Source organism: Salmo salar, chromosome ssa20 (genome assembly GCF_905237065.1).
Source record: "Salmo salar chromosome ssa20, Ssal_v3.1, whole genome shotgun sequence".
NCBI lineage: Eukaryota > Metazoa > Chordata > Actinopteri > Salmoniformes > Salmonidae > Salmo > Salmo salar.
The window spans coordinates 34,581,978-34,599,934 of NC_059461.1; the positions used below are offsets into that span (position 1 = coordinate 34,581,978).

Genomic DNA, 17,957 nt, shown 5'->3' on the forward strand with positions numbered 1-17,957 from the left:
CCTGGATGTCCTCGGTCTTGTACTCATAGACAAATGCTACAGAGATAGGAACACAAACTCTCCCTTCCCTGTTTAGAAAAAGGTAAATGCATAAAGATGTTTATCCGGCAGACAGATTGGAGGAGGCAATTATCAAGTCAACTGTGAACAGACTGAGGAGAAATACACAGTACAACTCTGTGTGAGTAGCAGCAGATGAGTCAGAGTAGGGCCTATCAGGAGAGGGACCAATTCATCTAACCCAGGTATTCCCAAACTGGGGTACGAGTACCCCCAGGGATACGTGCAATGCCGTCGGATGTACGCCAAATAAAAATGTTATTCAAATTTTTTTTTCTTCACATTTTAAAACAGTACATTTATATTTTCCAATGGGGCAATACATTTGGGTGAGGTTTTTTTCTCGCCTGATTAGTCTCGTTTCACTGCCAAAAATAAAATGAAACCATCTAGTGTTCAGCGAAATAACACAATGTCAAATACAGGTAGCCTAGTCAAATAATTAACATCCAATCACCTTCACTCTTGCGCAGACATTTAGAAACGAAACATGAGCATTTGAAAAATAAGCCATGGGAGTTTTTGAGTGAGAATAAAGAAGACTTTCGAGTAGTAAGACATGTATAAAAGCAACAGATACCAAATAAGAAAGGCAAGAAGCGTCTTATATTGTGAGCTACCGAGTGGCTAGGACAGGCAAGCCCCATACTATTGTGGAGGACTTCATTCTTCCTGTTACCGCGGATATGGCTGGGACAATGCTGGCGGTAAAGGCCGAAAAAGTAAACAAACAATGCCATCATCAAACGACGCTGTTTCACAACGCATCACTGACATGGCCGGAGAGGTTTTGAAACAATTACTGCTTCGCATACAAGCCAGTGAATTATGTGTTACAGCTGGATGAGTCAACCGATGTGGCGGGCCTGGCACAGCTCCTGGTATATGTCCATTACGTTTATGGGGGGGGGGTGTCAATTAAGGAAGACATCCTCTTCTGCAAACCACTGGAAACCAGGACAACATGAGAGGATATTTTTAAAGTACTGGATAGCTTTGTGACATCAAATGGGCTTTGGTGGTCAAGATGTGTTGGTATCTGTTCTAATGGCGCAAAAGTCATGACAGGGAGACATAGTGGCTTGCAAGCAGTTGCTCCCGACACCACTTGGGTACACTGCAGCATCCACCGAGAGGCTCTTGCTGCCAAGGGAATGCCTGACAACTTGAAAGACGTTTTGGACACTACAGTGAAAATAGTTAACTTTGTTAAAGTAAGGCCCCTGAACTCTCGTGTATTTTCTGCATTATTCAATGATATGGGCAGCGACCATGTAATGCTTTTACAACATACAGAAGTGCGCTGGTTATCAAGGGGCAAAGTATTGACACATGTTTTTTAATTGAGAGACGAGCTTAAAGTTTTCTTTACTGACCATAATTTTCACTTGTCTGACCGCTTGCCTGATGACGAGTTTCTCACAAGACTGGCCTATCTGGGTGATGTTTTTTCACGCCTGAATGATCTGAATCTAGGATTACAGGGACTCTCCGCAACTATATTCAATGTGCGGGACAAAATTGAGGCTATGATTAAGAAGTTGGAGCTCTTTTCTGTCTGCATTAACAAGGACAACACACAGGTCTTTCCATCATTGTATGATTTTTTGTGTGTAAATGAACTCAAGCTTACGGACAATGTCAAATGTGATATAGTGAAGCACCTGAGTGAGCTGGGTGCGCAATTAAGCAGGTACTTTCCCGAAACGGATGACATAAACAACTGGATTCGTTATTTTCATGCCCTGCTCCAGTCCACTTACCGCTATCTGAACGAGAGAGCCTCATCGAAATTGCAACAAGCGTTCTGTGAAAATTGAATTTAATCAGAAGACACTGACAGATTTCTGGATAGGGAAATGATTTAAGACTGAGACTCTCTCCAATACAACCCAACATTGCAGAGTTATGTGCATCCTTTCAAGACCACCCTTCTCATAACCTGTGGTGAGTTATTCACAATTTGTGATGAACGAACAAGGTTTTATATGTAAAATGGCTAAATAAAGTGATTTTTTGATTTATTATTATATTATTTGTGCCCTGGTCCTAGAAGAGCTCTTTGTCACTTCCCACTAGTCGGGTTGTGACAAAAACTGACACTCATTCTTATGTTTAATAAATATGTCGTGTGTGGCAGGCTTACACTGATGGCAAAAAACAACATTTGAGAGTGCGCTGACCCTGGTGCTAGAGGGGGTACGCAGATGGAAGTTGTATGTTTGAAGGCACGGGACTATAACAAGTTTGGGATCTAACCAATCCAACTGTTTGCCTATTTGGTTTTCATCACAATTTCTTGACATTTTAGATGCATTATATAGGCTATGTGAGACTAAGTTGTAATACAAAGAAGAGTGCATGAAAATACCACTGTATTTCTGAACAGTCGGGACGTTTCTTTAGCTTAGATTTGTTTCAGGGAATACGTTGGGATACTTGAGCTGTTCATACTTATTTTGAATGCGTAGGGACACATTTTGGAGTACTAAATAAAATGTGATTCATTGGATATTGCAGAGACACGTGACATGTGTTTTCACATTCATTGGCGAGTTCGTATGAAATTAGATCCTTCTGTAGACATACGAAATAGTCCCCAAATGTCCATAACTATCGCATTATGTCAGTATCTTGATACGTTTGAATGCAAACGTTTTTGAATTTACTTTTACGTTTGTTAAACATGTAATGATTTTGTTGGACATGTTTACGTTCAACAAGATGCTCTCCTTTATTCGAGTCGCGGAAGGAATTTCGTGCCACGGCTACAGTGAGTGTTGCGAAATTCAAATTTCGCTAGGGACCTAGGGTAGCTTGCCAGCTATAACATGTTAGCTAGCTGGAAACTGTTTCGTTGTTGCTATCTAGTCATTTAGCTAGCTTATTATTATTATGGTCGCTGATCTGTTTCGCTAGGTAATATGTTTGTCAATTCAGTGAATGTATTGTTAAAGTTAGCTGGCCAGGAAACTCTGAGCTAACGTTAGCTAGCCATTTTGTAACGTAAATGTGAACTTGTATTTCGCTAACGTCACAACTGGTTTATAAAGGTGTTAAATGGCTTTACTTCGTTTTAATATGTACTTGTTGGATGCATAGCGTCAATAACTTGCAAGCTACAAACGCCTGTCGCATCACCTTTCCTCGCTAGCACTCGTTTAAACTTTTGTGTGATCATCAGTCGTTGCTTGGTTTGTCAGCCTTCTTGCCCTTGAATGCATTATCGACCCAATTTTATCAACTGTTATTGACAACAGTTGCGTGCTTTCTTGGTTTAGATGACAGAACCCACTTAAGGTGCTTCCAATCCTTTCTGTTGAAGGTAGTTAACGTTAAGTTCAGAGTTGAAAATGGACAACTTGACTCTACTGGAGGCCTCGTGTCTTTCTCCAATGAGCAACATCACATCACCCTTGGATTTCACCCTGCTCACACCCTCCCAACTGGGTATCTCCACTCAAAGCTTCACGCCATCTTCTAACGTCAAAGGTAATTCAGATAGAAGAAATGAGTTGACTCTGTTGATATCATTCCACTGGGTCCACTGCTCTTTCCGACTTTACCCTGCAATTAACTCATTATTATAACCCAAAACACAAATGTATCTGGGCAATGTAGCTAGCTATATGTTCAAGGTCTAGACATTGCTTTGTCAAGACACAAGACAATTGTTTGTTTTTCCTGAATCAAGAATGTCCCATTGAATGGTGCATGTATTGTCTTTCCCCAGAAAAATCTCGCCTAGCTCAGCTGAAGGTGAAGCGGAGGTCCAATGTTGGGGTACGGAGTTCACCAGAGACCAACTCCCTAATCCGCTACATTGCCCAACAAAGGATGAAAACTCCCCCCACAACACCACAGGTGAGATGAGTTTGCTCATTCATTCATACTCAAAGATTGCAATAAACATAACTAGTGCACTGCAGATAAAAGTTCCTCTAGGACTGTTTGTGTTCATCTGAGTTGAGGCTATAATAGTCTTAGTTACATTTATGACAAGCCTATAAGCTGTCTCTTGTTACACTGCATTTGTCATTGAAAATTAACCAATTGCATCACATAACATTTGAAGACATTTGTGTTTACCGTGCATTTCTTTTTTCTCTCTCTTCGTAGGATACCCAAGCCATCCCCTTCTTTCCCAGAGTCCCCTCTACTCTAAAGCAGAAGATGGCCATCTTCCAGAGCATTATGAATGTGGAGAATGAAGCAGTGCTGAAACAGGACAATCACACAGGGGGATGCATCAAAACAAGAGATGTTCTGTCTGATGGTCAGTCTGCTTCAATGAAAAAAGATAAATCAGTTATTAATCATATATTATTACGTGAACTGAAACCGGTGCTTTGTCTGAGTATACTATTTAACCGGTTGAGGACAGACGTTCCGCTAGCGGAACCCCGTTCCGCCTGCGGAACCCCTAGCCAACTGCCAATGGCATCGCACGGCGCGAAATACAAAACCAACTAAAATACCACAATTCAATTTTCTCAAACAATCAACTATTTTACACCATTTTAAAGATAAGACTCTCGTTAATCTAACCACATTGTCCGATTTCAAAAAGGATTTACAGCGAAAGGAAAACATTAGATTATGTTAGGAGAGTACATAGACACAAATAATCACACAGCCATTTTCCAAGCAAGCATACATGTCACATAAACCCAAACCACAGCTAAATGCAGCACTAACCTTTGATGATCTGCATCAGATGACACTCCTAGGACATTATGTTATACAATACATGCATGTTTTGTTCAATCAAGTTCATATTTATATCAAAAACCAGCTTTTTACATTAGCATGTGATGTTCAGAACTAGCATACCCACCGAAAACTTCCGGTGAATTTACTAAATTACTCATGATAAACGTTCACAAAATACATAACAATTATTTTAAGAATTATAGATACAGAACTCCTTTATGCAATCGCGGTGTCAGATTTTAAAATAGCTTTTCGGCGAAAGCACATTTTGCAATATTCTGAGTACATAGCTCGGCCATCACAGGCTAGCTAATTTGACACCCACCAAGTTTGGGGCTCACTAAACTCAGAATTACTATTAGAAAAATTGGATTACCTTTGCTGTTCTTTGTCAGAATGCACTCCCAGGACTTCTACTTCAACAACAAATGTTGTTTTGGTTCCAAATAATCCATAGTTATATCCAAATATCTCCGAAGGGTGACGCGCGAGCGCATTTCGTGCCAAATTTCAAAATATTCCATTACCGTACTTCGAAGCATGTCAAACGCTGTTTAAAATAAATTTTTATGCTATTTTTCTCGTAAAATAGCGATAATATTCCAACCGGGCAATGTTGTATTCATTCAAAGGCTGAAAGAAAAAAATGGAGAAGTCTCGTGACCGCGCATCTCCAGTCTCGCTGTCCCCAGGCTGACCACTCACAAACAGAGCTGCTGTACTTTGCCCAGAGACAGCAGACACCCCATTCCACTTTCTGGCGGCTTTAGAGAGCCAATGAAAGTCTTAGAAAGTGTCACGTTACAGCACAGATGCTGTAATGTCGATAGAGATGCAACAGAAGGACAACAAATTGTCAGACAGGGCACTTCCTGTATGGAATCTTCTCAGGTTTTGGCCTGCCATATGAGTTCTGTTATACTCACAGACACCATTCAAACAGTTTTAGAAACTTCAGAGTGTTTTCTATCCAAATCTACTAATTATATGCATATTCTAGTTTCTGGGCAGGAGTAGTAACCAGATTAAATCGGGTACGTTTTTTTTATCAGGCCGTGAAAATACTGCCCCTATCCCAAAGAAGTTAAAAGTTATCAGATTATGTTGGACTTTTTCCCCCCAAAATGTTTAAAGGTGCTACACACAGGATTTGTAAGATATTTTGTTGCATTGTAATTTCAGAAAATGTCCATAATATACAGTATCTGGCGCTAATAGTGGAATGATGGTGTTTTACAGTATTACGCCAGTGTTGTGATTGGCTGTGATATTCGCCTATTGATTTTTCCAGAAGGAGCAGAATTTGTTGTCGAACTGGGAAAGCTGTTCTGTCATTTCCTGGTTGCTAAAATTCTACACTGTTCCCTCAATTTCAGTTTGTGGTACAATGATTCCCTACACTATTCACTGCTTGTTTTCTCAATCACAACACTGGTGGGTAAGTAATACTGTGAAACACTATCATTCCACTATTAGCAGATGTATTATGGATGTTTTCTGAAATTACAATGCAAAAATACAAATCCTATGTGTAGCACCTTTAAGTTTTAATATATGTGTTATACTTCAGTGAGGGCATGGAGAAACCAGCATTTTTCTTGTGTAATGTTTTTGGAGCTCCTGAAAATGTCTCATCCAGATACTACAGATTGTCCCTTTTAGTATATTCTTTAAGAGTTTTCTATTCTGGGCTATAGTTGTTGATGGGTGTTGTCTTAACTATCAGGTGGGTGGAGCTGTGATGGTGGTGGGAAGGAGAACATGTCCCCAGTGAGCCAGCATCCCTCTCTGACTTCCCCACCCAGTAAGAGGCGCTGCACAGCACGCACTCTGGGGGAGTGTGTGGAGGAGATTAGGGAGGCCACCACTCCTGTCCTCAAACGCACTGCCACCATACTGAAGCAGCAACAGAACAAGGAGGTAACCTCATCACACTGGCAAAACATTCCTGTCTGTTAAATGACTAATATAACTTGGCAAACCATTCAGAATCTGTTGGTGTCTTTTTTTCAACTTTGTCGTGTGCATGTTGAGCAACTGGTAAGAAAAGTCTTTATAAACTAAATTAATTATTATGAACCATTATACTGTGACCACTATGTCCTGACAACCACTAACCCATCATGATCACCTCCTCAGGTTGCAGTTGCCCAGAACAAGGACCATCAGTCAGCTCTCAATGTAGAACCTTCTAGTGTGTCTCTGTCACCAGCCCTGGGTACTGATGCTGTGTCCCAGATCACCCAGGGCAAGTCACAGCCCTCTCCTATGAAGCAGCAGCACTCCACTCCCACCAAGGAGGAGCAGGACCAGGTAAGATTTCATCTAGCCTCATCCACACACACACCAATATGTGTTCCAAATGGCACCCTATTCCGTATGTAGTGTCAACTCACCTGGTGTAAAAAAAATAATAATAATAACTTTGTCCAGGGCCGAAGAATGGTCAAATGTAGAATGGTCAAATGTAATGAACTATATAGGGTTCCATTTGGGACACAACACCCCAGCCTCCTTTCCTCTCTGTGAAGCCCTCACAGTTCTGCAGCGAACACAACTGCTACTTTCACCACAGGTTCCTGCCTGGCTCACAAACATTATCTTTGGTTCCCTCTCACCCCACAGGAGTGCTCTTTTGAACTGCACAGCCCCAGCCAACCTCTGGTTTTGCATTCAGGGCGAGTCAGGACAACTCTGCCCCAGCTGTTCGCCATGCCATCTCTTTTGGAGATGAACACCACTGGTAAATATGCTGCTCTCCTCTGTTAAGAGGATCCTATCCTTTCATCTTTATCACGCTTTGAAGCCCAGTGCAAGTTAAGCATACTACAGACAATATTGACTAAGCAAGAAAAGGCTTGTTTCTGAGAGCAGCAAAGGCTGTTGTTGGTCATGATTCCTCTAACATTTTTCTGTACGAGAAGCAGGAGGTTGAATAAAGCTGTTATGGTCAAGTGATGTTGATGAGTAAACAATATTTATTTGTCCTTCAGATGAAGCTGATGGTGGTAACGTTAACTCCACTATGCAGAAGCAGGTGCGTTTCGGGATCCTACTGCCCCCTGAACTGTTTGACAAGAACCTGCCCCCCAGCACCCCTCTACGGAAAGGGGGAACCCCGGCCCGCGCCCTAACATCTAGCAGGGGGTCCCAGCTGAGGTCACTGCTGAAGACCCCCTTAACCCTGGCTCAGCCGGACTTCAGCAGCCCCTCTCTAACTGGAGCCTCCCCACCCCTCACTATGGGACCCTGCTGTGGGGAACAGGAGAGCGCCCACACTCAGGGAAAGGTACCTGTCAATCACCAACACAGTGATTGACCTGCCCCAAAATGAGGCCAGGGTCGTATTCATTAGGCACCAAACGGAAGCAGACGGGTACTGAAACAGGAAGGGACTACCTGAACTTCCAATAAGAAACACTTGTATTCCTTTGCCAAACGTTTTGCTACAGTGTTCCCTAATGAGTACGACCAATCATTGAATTGTTCTTTCTGGTAATCCAGCATGTAGGTTAGTTATTGCCAATGTAAATAATGCAGTAATTCGCTATGCCCTCAGATCCCTTTCCCTTCAATGGAAGAAGATGTTGACAGTTCATGGATGGACAATGCAGGTTGGTTGTTGAACGGTGATCATTGCTGAGAGGAAGCTGTTTCTAGTCAAGCTCTGTGTAAAACTTCACATTGTTGTCACTTGCTGTATGTATTTCCAGAGCTGGAGACTGGACCTCTGGATCTGACCTCAGCTTTTCAAGAGGAGGACTCTGTTTGTGAGGAAATGTCAGGTGAGATCTAGCTACTTCAGTTTAGACTGGTGGTGTGTCTCAAATTGCACCCTATTTCCTAAATAGTGCGCTATATAGGGAATATCGTGCCATTTGGGACGTACGGTCAGACTTCAAATTCTATTCCACCCACCTTTCACTCCCTCCCCTTATGTAACAGCACCTTTCAGCCTCAAGTCGTTGGCTTAGTGTTTACAGGGGTGTCAGTGAGGTCAAATGAGAGGCTTAAGCGGAGGTGTGTTTGCTGTAGATGCTGCCCCAGTGCCTGACCCTGCCCTGGAGCCAGAACCAGCCGCCACAGCCCGCTCTCGCAGCAGAAAGAGAAAGGTCTGGTAACACACCACTCATTCACTGAACAGGATATCCTCATTCCCTCCACTTACACATCAATTAGATAATATTGGTCCAGAGATAAGATTATCATAATATTATTACTATCTTAATCTGATGATCTAGGGTTAATCTCAATGGAAGAGTTTGTGAGTGTATCCAAATAGATCCTATCCTAATGCCACCTCTCTAACTGTATATCTCTTCATATCTCTTATCTATCTCTGATCTTTCAGCAACCAGAGGAGAAGAGTGAGCCTGTGAAGAAGAGGTCGTCTCGTATTGCTGCCAAGTCTGCCTGTGGGAGGATGAAGGTCAGTCTGGGCTCTGCTCATCACTCATAAGTTTCTCTACAGAGATGTATAATATTACACACTGTGGCTGTGGGTAGTACAGTGAGCTAAGCCTCAGGGAGGTATTACATATACCAAGCTACTTGCCTCGTTGTAAGCCACAGTCAATCTGCCTTTCTCATACTCAAGGAATTTAGGTGGTTACTTCATTCAAATTTCTGCAAGAATTAAACTTAATTTAGAAGGTGGTGGTGTTTGGAGTACTTGTGGTATTTACTTTAGTTTTGGAAAGGAAGGGAATGAGCATTGAGGGGCCAAAGAAGAAACTACTGGGATTGTTATAATAATATATACAGTCCATTCTGAATGTTTTCAGACCCCTTGACTTTTTCAACATTTTGTTACGTTGCAGCCTTATTCTAAAATAGATTAAATCATCTACACACAATACTGAATAAAGACAATGTTTTTTTATTTTATTTATTACAAACAAACTGATCACATTTACATAAGTATTGAAACCCTTTACTCAGTACTTTGTTGAAGCACCTTTTGGTAGCGATTACAGCCTCGAGTCTTCTTGGGTATGACACTACAACCTTGACACACCTGTGTTTGAGGAGTTTCTTCCATTCTTCTCTGCAGAACCTCTCAAGCTCTGTCAGATTGGATATGGAGCGTCGCAGCACAGCTATTTTCAGTACTCTCTAGAGATGTTTGATCGGGTTTAAGTCTGGGCTCTGGCTGGCCACTCAAGGACATTCAGAGACTTGCCCCGACGCTAATCCTGCGTTGTCTTGGCTGTGTGCTTAGGGTTATTGTCCTGTTGGAAGGATGAACCTTCTCCCTAGTCTGAGGTCCTGAGTGCTCTGGAGCAGGTTTTCATCAAGGATCTCTCTGTACTTTGCTACATTCATCTTTGCCACAATCCTGACTAGTTTCCCAGTCCCTGCCACTGAAAAACATTCCCACAGCATGATGCTGCCACCACCATGCTTCACTGTAGGGATGGTGCCAGGTTTCCTCCAGACTTTACTCTTGGCATTTAGGCCAAAGAGTTCAATCTTGGTTTCATCAGACCAGAGAATCTTGTTTCTTTAGGTGCCTTTTGGCGGACTATCGTGTGCCTTTTACTGAGGAGTGGCTTCAGTCTGTCTACCATAAAGGCCTGAATGGTGGAGTGCTGCAAAGATGGTTGTCCTTCTGGTAGGGCTGACCCCAATTAGTCGATTGTTTGGTCGTTGGGCTGTTGGTCGACCGAGATTTGTTTTAGTCGAGCGGTAACATTTGCACCCATCTCAGTGAACTAATCTATTGCGGAGGCCAAGACTAAAAGCCAATTTATGCTTGATACGAAAATGTGGTCGGAGTCTCCATATGGAGGGTGTGACGCAATTGCGGAGCATGCAGAGGCTAAATCCAGCTCTGTACCCATCGCTGTGTGCCTCCCAAATGTTGTAACAATGCGGAGGGCTTTGTAAAGCTCCGCATTGACATGATTGGTTGACGGTAGGTGGGGGTGGTACATCCTGTATAAATACAAACTCACTTCCTTGATAACAGCTCTGCGAAGTGCAAGAAGTATGAATGGCTTGACTTCTGCTGAGGTCGTATCACCGTAAATGCAGCATGGCCAATGCAGACGTGGGATTGATCATGCCCCCAGATGCACAATGCACTGTTCTCTCCAGAATGCGCTCTCTTGCCAATTTGTGCATATTCCTTGTTATACAACTTCATTGTGTGAATTGTTTGCATTTGATTGTTGGTGCATATCAATTCCCCATTACATACAGTACCAGTCAAAAGTTTGGACACACCAACTCATTCAAGGGTTTTTCTTTATTTGTACTATTTTCTACATTGTAGAATAATTAGTGAAGACATCAAAACATGAAATAACAAATGGAATCATGTAGTAACCCAAAAAGTGTTAAACAAATAGAAATATATTTTATATCTGAGATTCTTCAAAGTAGCCACCCTTTGCCTTGATGACAGCTTTGCACACTCTTGGTATTCTCTCAACCAGCTTCACCTGGAATGCTTTTCCAACAGTCTTGAAGGAGTTTCCACGTATGCTGAGCATTTGTTGGCTGCTTTTTCCTTCACTCTGCGGTCCAACTCATCCCAAGCCATCTCAATTGGGTTGAGGTCGGGTGATTGTGCACTCCATCGCTCTCCTTCTTGGTCAAATAGCCCTTACATAGCCTGGAGCTGTGTTGGGTCATTGTCCTGTTGAAAAACAAGTGATAGTCCCACTAAACGCAACACCAGATGGGTTGGCTTATCGCTGCAGAATGCTGTGGTAGCCATGCTGGTTAAGTGTGCCTTGAATTCTAAATAAATCAGTGTCACCAGCAAAGCACCATCACACCACCTCCATGCTTCTCGGTGGGAACCACACATGCAGAGATCATCTGTTCACCTACTCTGCGTCTCACTAAGACACGGCGGTTGGAACCCAAAATCTCATTTGGACTCATCAGACCAAAGGACAGATTTCCACCGGTCTAATGTCCATTGCTCGTGTTTCTTGGTACTGTATATCACCAGTTGTACATTTACTGTTAATTCTTGTCATTTCTAATCTACAATGTTTGTTACGGTCATTTCTTTTAATGCATTCAATATTATTATTTCAGTCTCCCTGTTCTCATTGTCGGAGTGGACACGTTGTTTGCAGAGTGCACAACCTATGCTACACTTGTGAGAAACACGTTTTGGTTTATTTCATTCCATTTACTAGTTCTGTCAATTGAGTCATTGTCTTTTGTTTGGAGCTCTCCTGTCAATGTTGAGTAAGGACGCGCACGTATAGAAGTAGGCCTATAGTTTACCTAGCCTGTGTGCAAATGTAGGTATATAAATGTGCCCATTTGGGGATCTGATAGTATTTCTGATTGGCTTAATGCACCACTACTAATAACCTGTGGAAATTCCCAAAGTAATGTTTTCTTCACCTCAAACAGTAAGCAAACAAAGTTTGTTTTTACATCCATTGAGAATTACAATAGTTCCTCAATGTATTTGAAAAATCTTTCCAGCTCTCTCCCTTTCAATAACCACTTGGCATGAAAGGGGAAAATGTAATGCTCTTATCCAGTGGAAATGTCATAAAATAGGCTTCTTATCAGTGCTCGACTTGGACTGAAATAGGTTCCGGTACTTATTTTGGCTGCGGGTACTGTTTATATTTAGGTGCAGGAGCTCCACAATAGTTTTGAGCTAATATTCTATAAGAGGAACAGGAGCCCAAGCAGTAGAACATTTGAGGTGCCAGTACTCAGCGAGCTACTGCCTAAGTCAAACACTGCTTCTTATCCCTTGCGCAAATAGCCAACAGCTGTGTCTGTCCAGAGCTCACTGGCATGGGCAAATGAGGGCTGAGAATATTTTCTACAATGTTCGCTAGGCAAGCTTTGGGCAGGACCCAAGTTAATAGTTGATACAATGTTTCAAGTTCATTGCAGATGGGCAATGTGTAGCCAATGTGATTTATTGGATATTTATTTTTAATCTGGATATTTTCTACCTGCAGGCTGCAATGTTATTTGTTGGCTTTATGTAGGCTGTTCTTACATAGATGGAAATAGAAGTTGCTTTTTAGCTTTATCATTTTAATTAATTTGGATAGAATTTTTATTAACCACATGACAATGATTTTGAGATATAAAGGCATTATTATAAATTAAATGAAAGGCATTATTATTATAAATTAAACTTTCACAAATGTGCATATGTGAAACCATAACTGGCAGGCAGATCGGTAGAAATAGTATTCTACATGAGAAAGGTTGCCGACTCTTCGTTTAGCCTATTACCGGCAACTTCAGGAGAGTAATGGCAGAATCTGCGTAAGCCAGCAGGAGGAGAGTAGTTGGGTTGTTTTTTCTTCTGGTTATCTAGCTATGGCGCCCTCTTGAGGCATCAGACAAGCTCAATGCACATAGTTGATTTTATTAAAACACAGGTTCTTGGTCACCTCCCTGAGCAAGGCCCTTCTCCCTGGATTGCTCAGTTTGACCGAGCGGCCAGCTCTAGGAAGAAGAGTCTTGGTGGTTGTAAACTTCTTCCATTTAAGAATGATGGAGGCCACTGTGTTCTTAGGGACCTTCAATGCAGCAGACATTTTTTGGTGCCTTTCCCCAGATCTGTGCCTTGACACAATCCTGTCTCGGAGCTCTACGGACAATTCCTTCAACCAGCTTGGTTTTTGCTCTGACATGCACTGTCAACTGTGGGACCTTATATAGACAGGTGTGTGCCCTTTTCAAATCATGTCCAATCAATTAAATTTACCACAGGTGGACTCCAATCAAGTTGTAGAAACATCAAGGATGATCAATGGAAACGGGATGCACCGGAACTCAATTTGAGTCTCAGCAAAGGGTCTGAATATTTATGTAAATAACGTATTTTTGTATAAAAAAATATATATACACATTTGCTAAAGGTGTTTTCACTTCGTCATTATGGGGTTTTGTGTGTAGATTGATAAGGAAAACATTTTATTTAATCCATTTTAGAATAAATAAGGCTATAACGTAACAAAGTGGAATAAGTCAACGTCTCTGAATACTTTCTGAATGCACTGTAGTATAACCAGTTAACATAAGATTTTATACAAAGCGACTTAGTCATGTTGGCATACGATTTACGTATGGGTGGTTCTGTGAATGGAACCCACTACCCTGGCATTACAAGTGCCGTGCTCTACCAACTGAGCTACACTTGTAATAACTGCATTCCTCAGAGGTGACAGTAAAACAATGAATAAACAAGGAGTGATGTAAGAATGGGGCAAACCAGCTTAGGTGTTCACTGTGTTTGTTTCTCTAGAACTCAGCAAAGCGTTGCTTTGCGAAGAAGGCGGTGGACCGTTCTCTGTATGGGAAGAGAGACTATGCATCCAAGAATCCCACACTCAGTCCCATCAGAGATCCTGTCCTCCCTTAGCCACTCTCCTCAACACCCCCACAACTGCAAACGCACAGGTAAGCACACAGCTGTTAGGCTCTGTTCGAATACCCAGGAAGAATCATTCCTTCCATGAACTAATCATTGATCTAACATGTTTGGTGAGAGCCAGGCTTCCACTGTTGGATTTACAGTATACATCAAGGAAGTATTCGAACAGGCCTTGGACTACACCCACAATCACTTATGAAGACACTTTAGATCAGGAGTCGGCACTGGGGTCTCCCCGAGTGTTTTGTAAAATTTTTTATTAATTGTTGGCCTAAAAATACTAAAATCACCATTAAAAAAAAAAAAGAAATATGCTCCCAAGTATTCCCACAAATGGAGACATACAGTGCATTCAGAAAGTATTCAAACCCCTTCCCTTTGTCCACATTGTTACGTTAGCCTTATTCTTAAATGGATTAAATTCATTATTTTCGTCAGTCTACATACAATACCCCATAATCACAAAGCGAAAACAAGTTTTGAAAATTTTGCAAATGTATTAAACATTTAAATACAGAAATACCTTTTTTTTTTTCACAAGTATTCAGACCTTTTGCTGTAAGACTCAAAATTGTGCTCAGGTGCATCTCGTTTCCATTGATCATCCTTGATGTTTCTACAACTTGATTGGAGTCCACCTGTGGTAAATTCATTTGATTGGACATGATTTGGAAAGGCACACACCTGTCTATATAAAGGTCCCACAGTTGACAGTGCATGTCAGAACAAAAACCAAGCCATGAGGTTGAAGAAATTGTCCCTAGAGCACCGAGACAGGATTGTGTTCGAGGCACAGATCTCGTGAAGGGTAGCAAAAATGTCTGCATCATTGAAGGTCCCAAAGAACACCGTGGCCTCCATCATTCTTAAATGGTAGAAAAACACGATGGTCACTCTGCCAGAGCTCCAGAGTTCCTCTGTGGAGATGGTTGTCCTTCTGGAAGGTTCTCCGATCTCTGCAGCACTCCACCAATCAGGCCTTTATGGTAGAGTTGCCAGATGGAAGCCACTCCTCAGTAAAAGGCACATGACGGCCTGCTTGGAGTTGGCCAAAAGGTACCTAAAGGACACTCGGACCATGAGAAACAAGATTCTCTGGTCTGATGAAACCAAGATTGAACTCATTGGCCTGATTGCTAAACTTCATGTCTGGTGGAAACCTGGCTCCATCCTTACAGTGCTGTGGGGATGTTTTTCAGCGGCAGGGACTGGGAGACTAGTCAGGATTGAGGGAAAGCTGAAAGTAGCAAAGTACAGAGAGCTCCTTGATGAAAACCTTCTCCAGAACGCTCAGGACCTGAGACTGGGGCGAAGGTTCACCTTCCAATAGGACAACGAAGACAATGCAGGAGTGGCTTTGGGACAGGTCTCCATTTGTTATTTTCAAATACAATTTTTTGGGGGGCTTAATTGTGGTCAATTTGTAGTGTAAAGTGTCATTATTTTCTGGCCCCTGACCAGCTGCAGCTGACTCTCTAGTTGCCTTTCCCTGACTTAGATACACCACTCAAGTCAAGGCACGTTCAACTACTCTCACTGATTCACACTTGAGATAAAATACTAAGTTCAGTCAATAGAAATGCTACTACTGTGTATTGTATAGGCCATTCACTCTATGTGCATGTCCAGATAGTCTGTATTAGTAGCTAGTAGCCCTAGACAGTACATTTAAGTTATTTAGCACATGCTCTTATCCAGAGCGACTTACAGGAGCAATTAGGGTTGTGTCTTGCTCAAGGAAGGGCACATCGACAGATTTTTCACCTAGTCCGCTCGGGGAATTGAACCAATGAACTTTTAGTTACTGGCCCAACGCTCTTAATCGCTAGCCTACCTGCTGCCCTTTTTTTATATTTTGCCTGTTCTGGGAACGTACATTTTACAGGTTGCAGGGAGGTTCTGAGAACATTTTACTATGGCTCCCCAAAAGTTTTCCTGGGTGATTTTATTAATCTTCTGAGAACGGAAATTCTAGGTTATTTTAGGTATTTAACTAACGTTCTGAGAACATGTATCATGTTCAGTAGTAACCCATGTTGTGTGTCCTCCCGCCACAGCCAAAGAAGACTCCATCCTATTAGAAGATTACGTTAACAGTGACCCCGTCACCAGAGTGGTCACAGCTGCAGCCCTGTGGTCAAGCTGCTTCTGCCCCCCGGTCAGTGAGGACTCACCAGAAGACACCACCCCAGCTGCAGAGCCCTCTGATGGACCTTCAGTAGATTGCCAGAGCCCTGTAGGCTCCACCACAGACAGCTCTGGGACTGGAAGAGCAGCACAGATCTGGAGAAGATGGTCAGGTCCAACAAAGACCTCCAGAACCAAAAGGCAGAGTGTTATTAGAGTAGGTAGAGGGAAGGGCAGGAAGGTCAGTGTTCCTGTTGATAACTGGTTGAGTGAAGAGACCGAGGAGCAGGTAGAAAACTTTGATACAGAACAAGACCCAACAGAAACAACCCAGCCAGAGGTTTTAGTGTCCAGCCCAGCCAAGCACACAGTACCTGGTGAACCTAACGCACCATGTACCTCAGACCCTGTAGCTACAGATCAATGCACTGGCACACTTTCAGATGCAGGTAGGAGAGGGGATAGTCCAGCTAGAGCTGACACTGATATTACTACACCCTGCCCTCCTCCAGATGAGGTTAGCACCACAGTGGCTCCCTCAGAGCAGAAGGCAGTGAGCCATGTAGAACAGAGTCCAAACAAAGGCGGGCAGAGAGGAGCAGCTCAGGGCCCAGGCCGCTCCAGGGGTAGAAGGAGCTCTATATACGCCAGCAAAGTCAGAGAGGAGGAGCAGGCTTCCCAGCGAAATGGGCCACAGGCAGTGGAGAAGAGAGGGCAGGAGGTGAATGATAACCACAGGTCAGGAATGGAGCTGGGTAACGTTATAGAACAGGCCTCCACCTCCTACCCAGACTCCCTCCTTCCCCCCTGGGCACAGGAAGAGTTCAACATTGATGATGTGCTAAGGCCTCTCCCCTGCAGGGGGCATCGGTCTGTCCGCCGCAGCCTGAGGAACCAGAGCCAGAGCAGCACCCTGGAGGCCTCCGGCCTGGCCTGGCTACCCCACACCTCTCTGGACTCCATTAGTGCTGTCCGCAGGAAGACCAGGGGCAGACGCAGCTCCATCCAGGCTCTACTACACCCTCCCCTGGAGGAAGTGGACCATACTGACCTATGAGCCACTCCAATGCTAGCCTGTCCACTACCTGGACACTTTGGCTATGAATGAAATGGCACCCTATTCACTATGAAGGTCGTTACTTTTCTTGACTAGGGTTGACCATGTCCACCTGCTTTTGATACTGTTAGAAAAGCTATTGGTTGTTGTGAGTTTTATAAAGCACTGTTTTTGTTTTTAGTAATTAAGTATTATAAATGGAATAAGATCTACCTTTTGTGATTTAACAGTTTGGCAGTTATTGTCATTTACCAAGGCTCATGGAGTAGGAGATGTACAGACAGTGCATTTTTTACTCTTTGAATGTGTACCTCCTGTATTCGTTAAATAAAATGGGGATCTTCCAAACTATTAATTGTCTGAACATTATACAGGCCTCTCTTGAAATAGAAATGCATTACAAATGTCTTAAAAGTAGAATTATAAATATGTACACTACTGGTCAAAAGTTTTAGAACAGCTACTCATTCAAGGTTTTTTTTAATTTTCTACGTTGTAGAATAATAGTGAAGACATCAAAACTAACACATGGAATCATGTAGTAACCAAAAAAGTATTGGACTGTTATTTCCCTTTGCTGTTCTTGCCATAATATGAACTTGGTCTTTTACCAAATATGTC

At 42.6% G+C, this 17,957-nt stretch overlaps 1 protein-coding gene across 6 annotated transcripts; it reads left to right on the forward strand.

Moving 5' to 3' along the window:
• The first annotated feature begins 2,631 nt into the window (after positions 1 to 2,631).
• Positions 2,632 to 17,687, forward strand: cdca2 (cell division cycle associated 2). Of its 6 annotated transcripts, none has more exons than XR_006760911.1 (15): positions 2,840 to 2,979; positions 3,386 to 3,552; positions 3,794 to 3,924; positions 4,180 to 4,336; positions 6,500 to 6,693; positions 6,913 to 7,086; positions 7,399 to 7,516; positions 7,767 to 8,062; positions 8,333 to 8,387; positions 8,487 to 8,558; positions 8,809 to 8,885; positions 9,125 to 9,202; positions 13,489 to 13,587; positions 14,024 to 14,178; positions 16,210 to 17,687. XR_006760911.1 is itself a non-coding variant. In XM_014161615.2 (14 exons), the coding sequence occupies exons 2-13, from the start codon at positions 3,414 to 3,416 to the stop codon at positions 14,138 to 14,140; spliced, it is 1,608 nt and encodes a 535-aa protein (XP_014017090.1). In that variant the 5' UTR covers positions 2,632 to 2,833; positions 3,386 to 3,413; the 3' UTR covers positions 14,141 to 14,178; positions 16,210 to 17,687. The 6 variants fall into 6 exon arrangements, 4 of the variants coding, with proteins under 4 accessions (XP_014017090.1, XP_014017089.1, XP_045559216.1 ...); XR_006760912.1 differs by having other exon boundaries at positions 13,489 to 13,573; XM_014161615.2 differs by lacking the exons at positions 2,840 to 2,979; positions 13,489 to 13,587 and adding an exon at positions 2,632 to 2,833.
• The last annotated feature ends 270 nt before the right edge of the window (positions 17,688 to 17,957 follow it).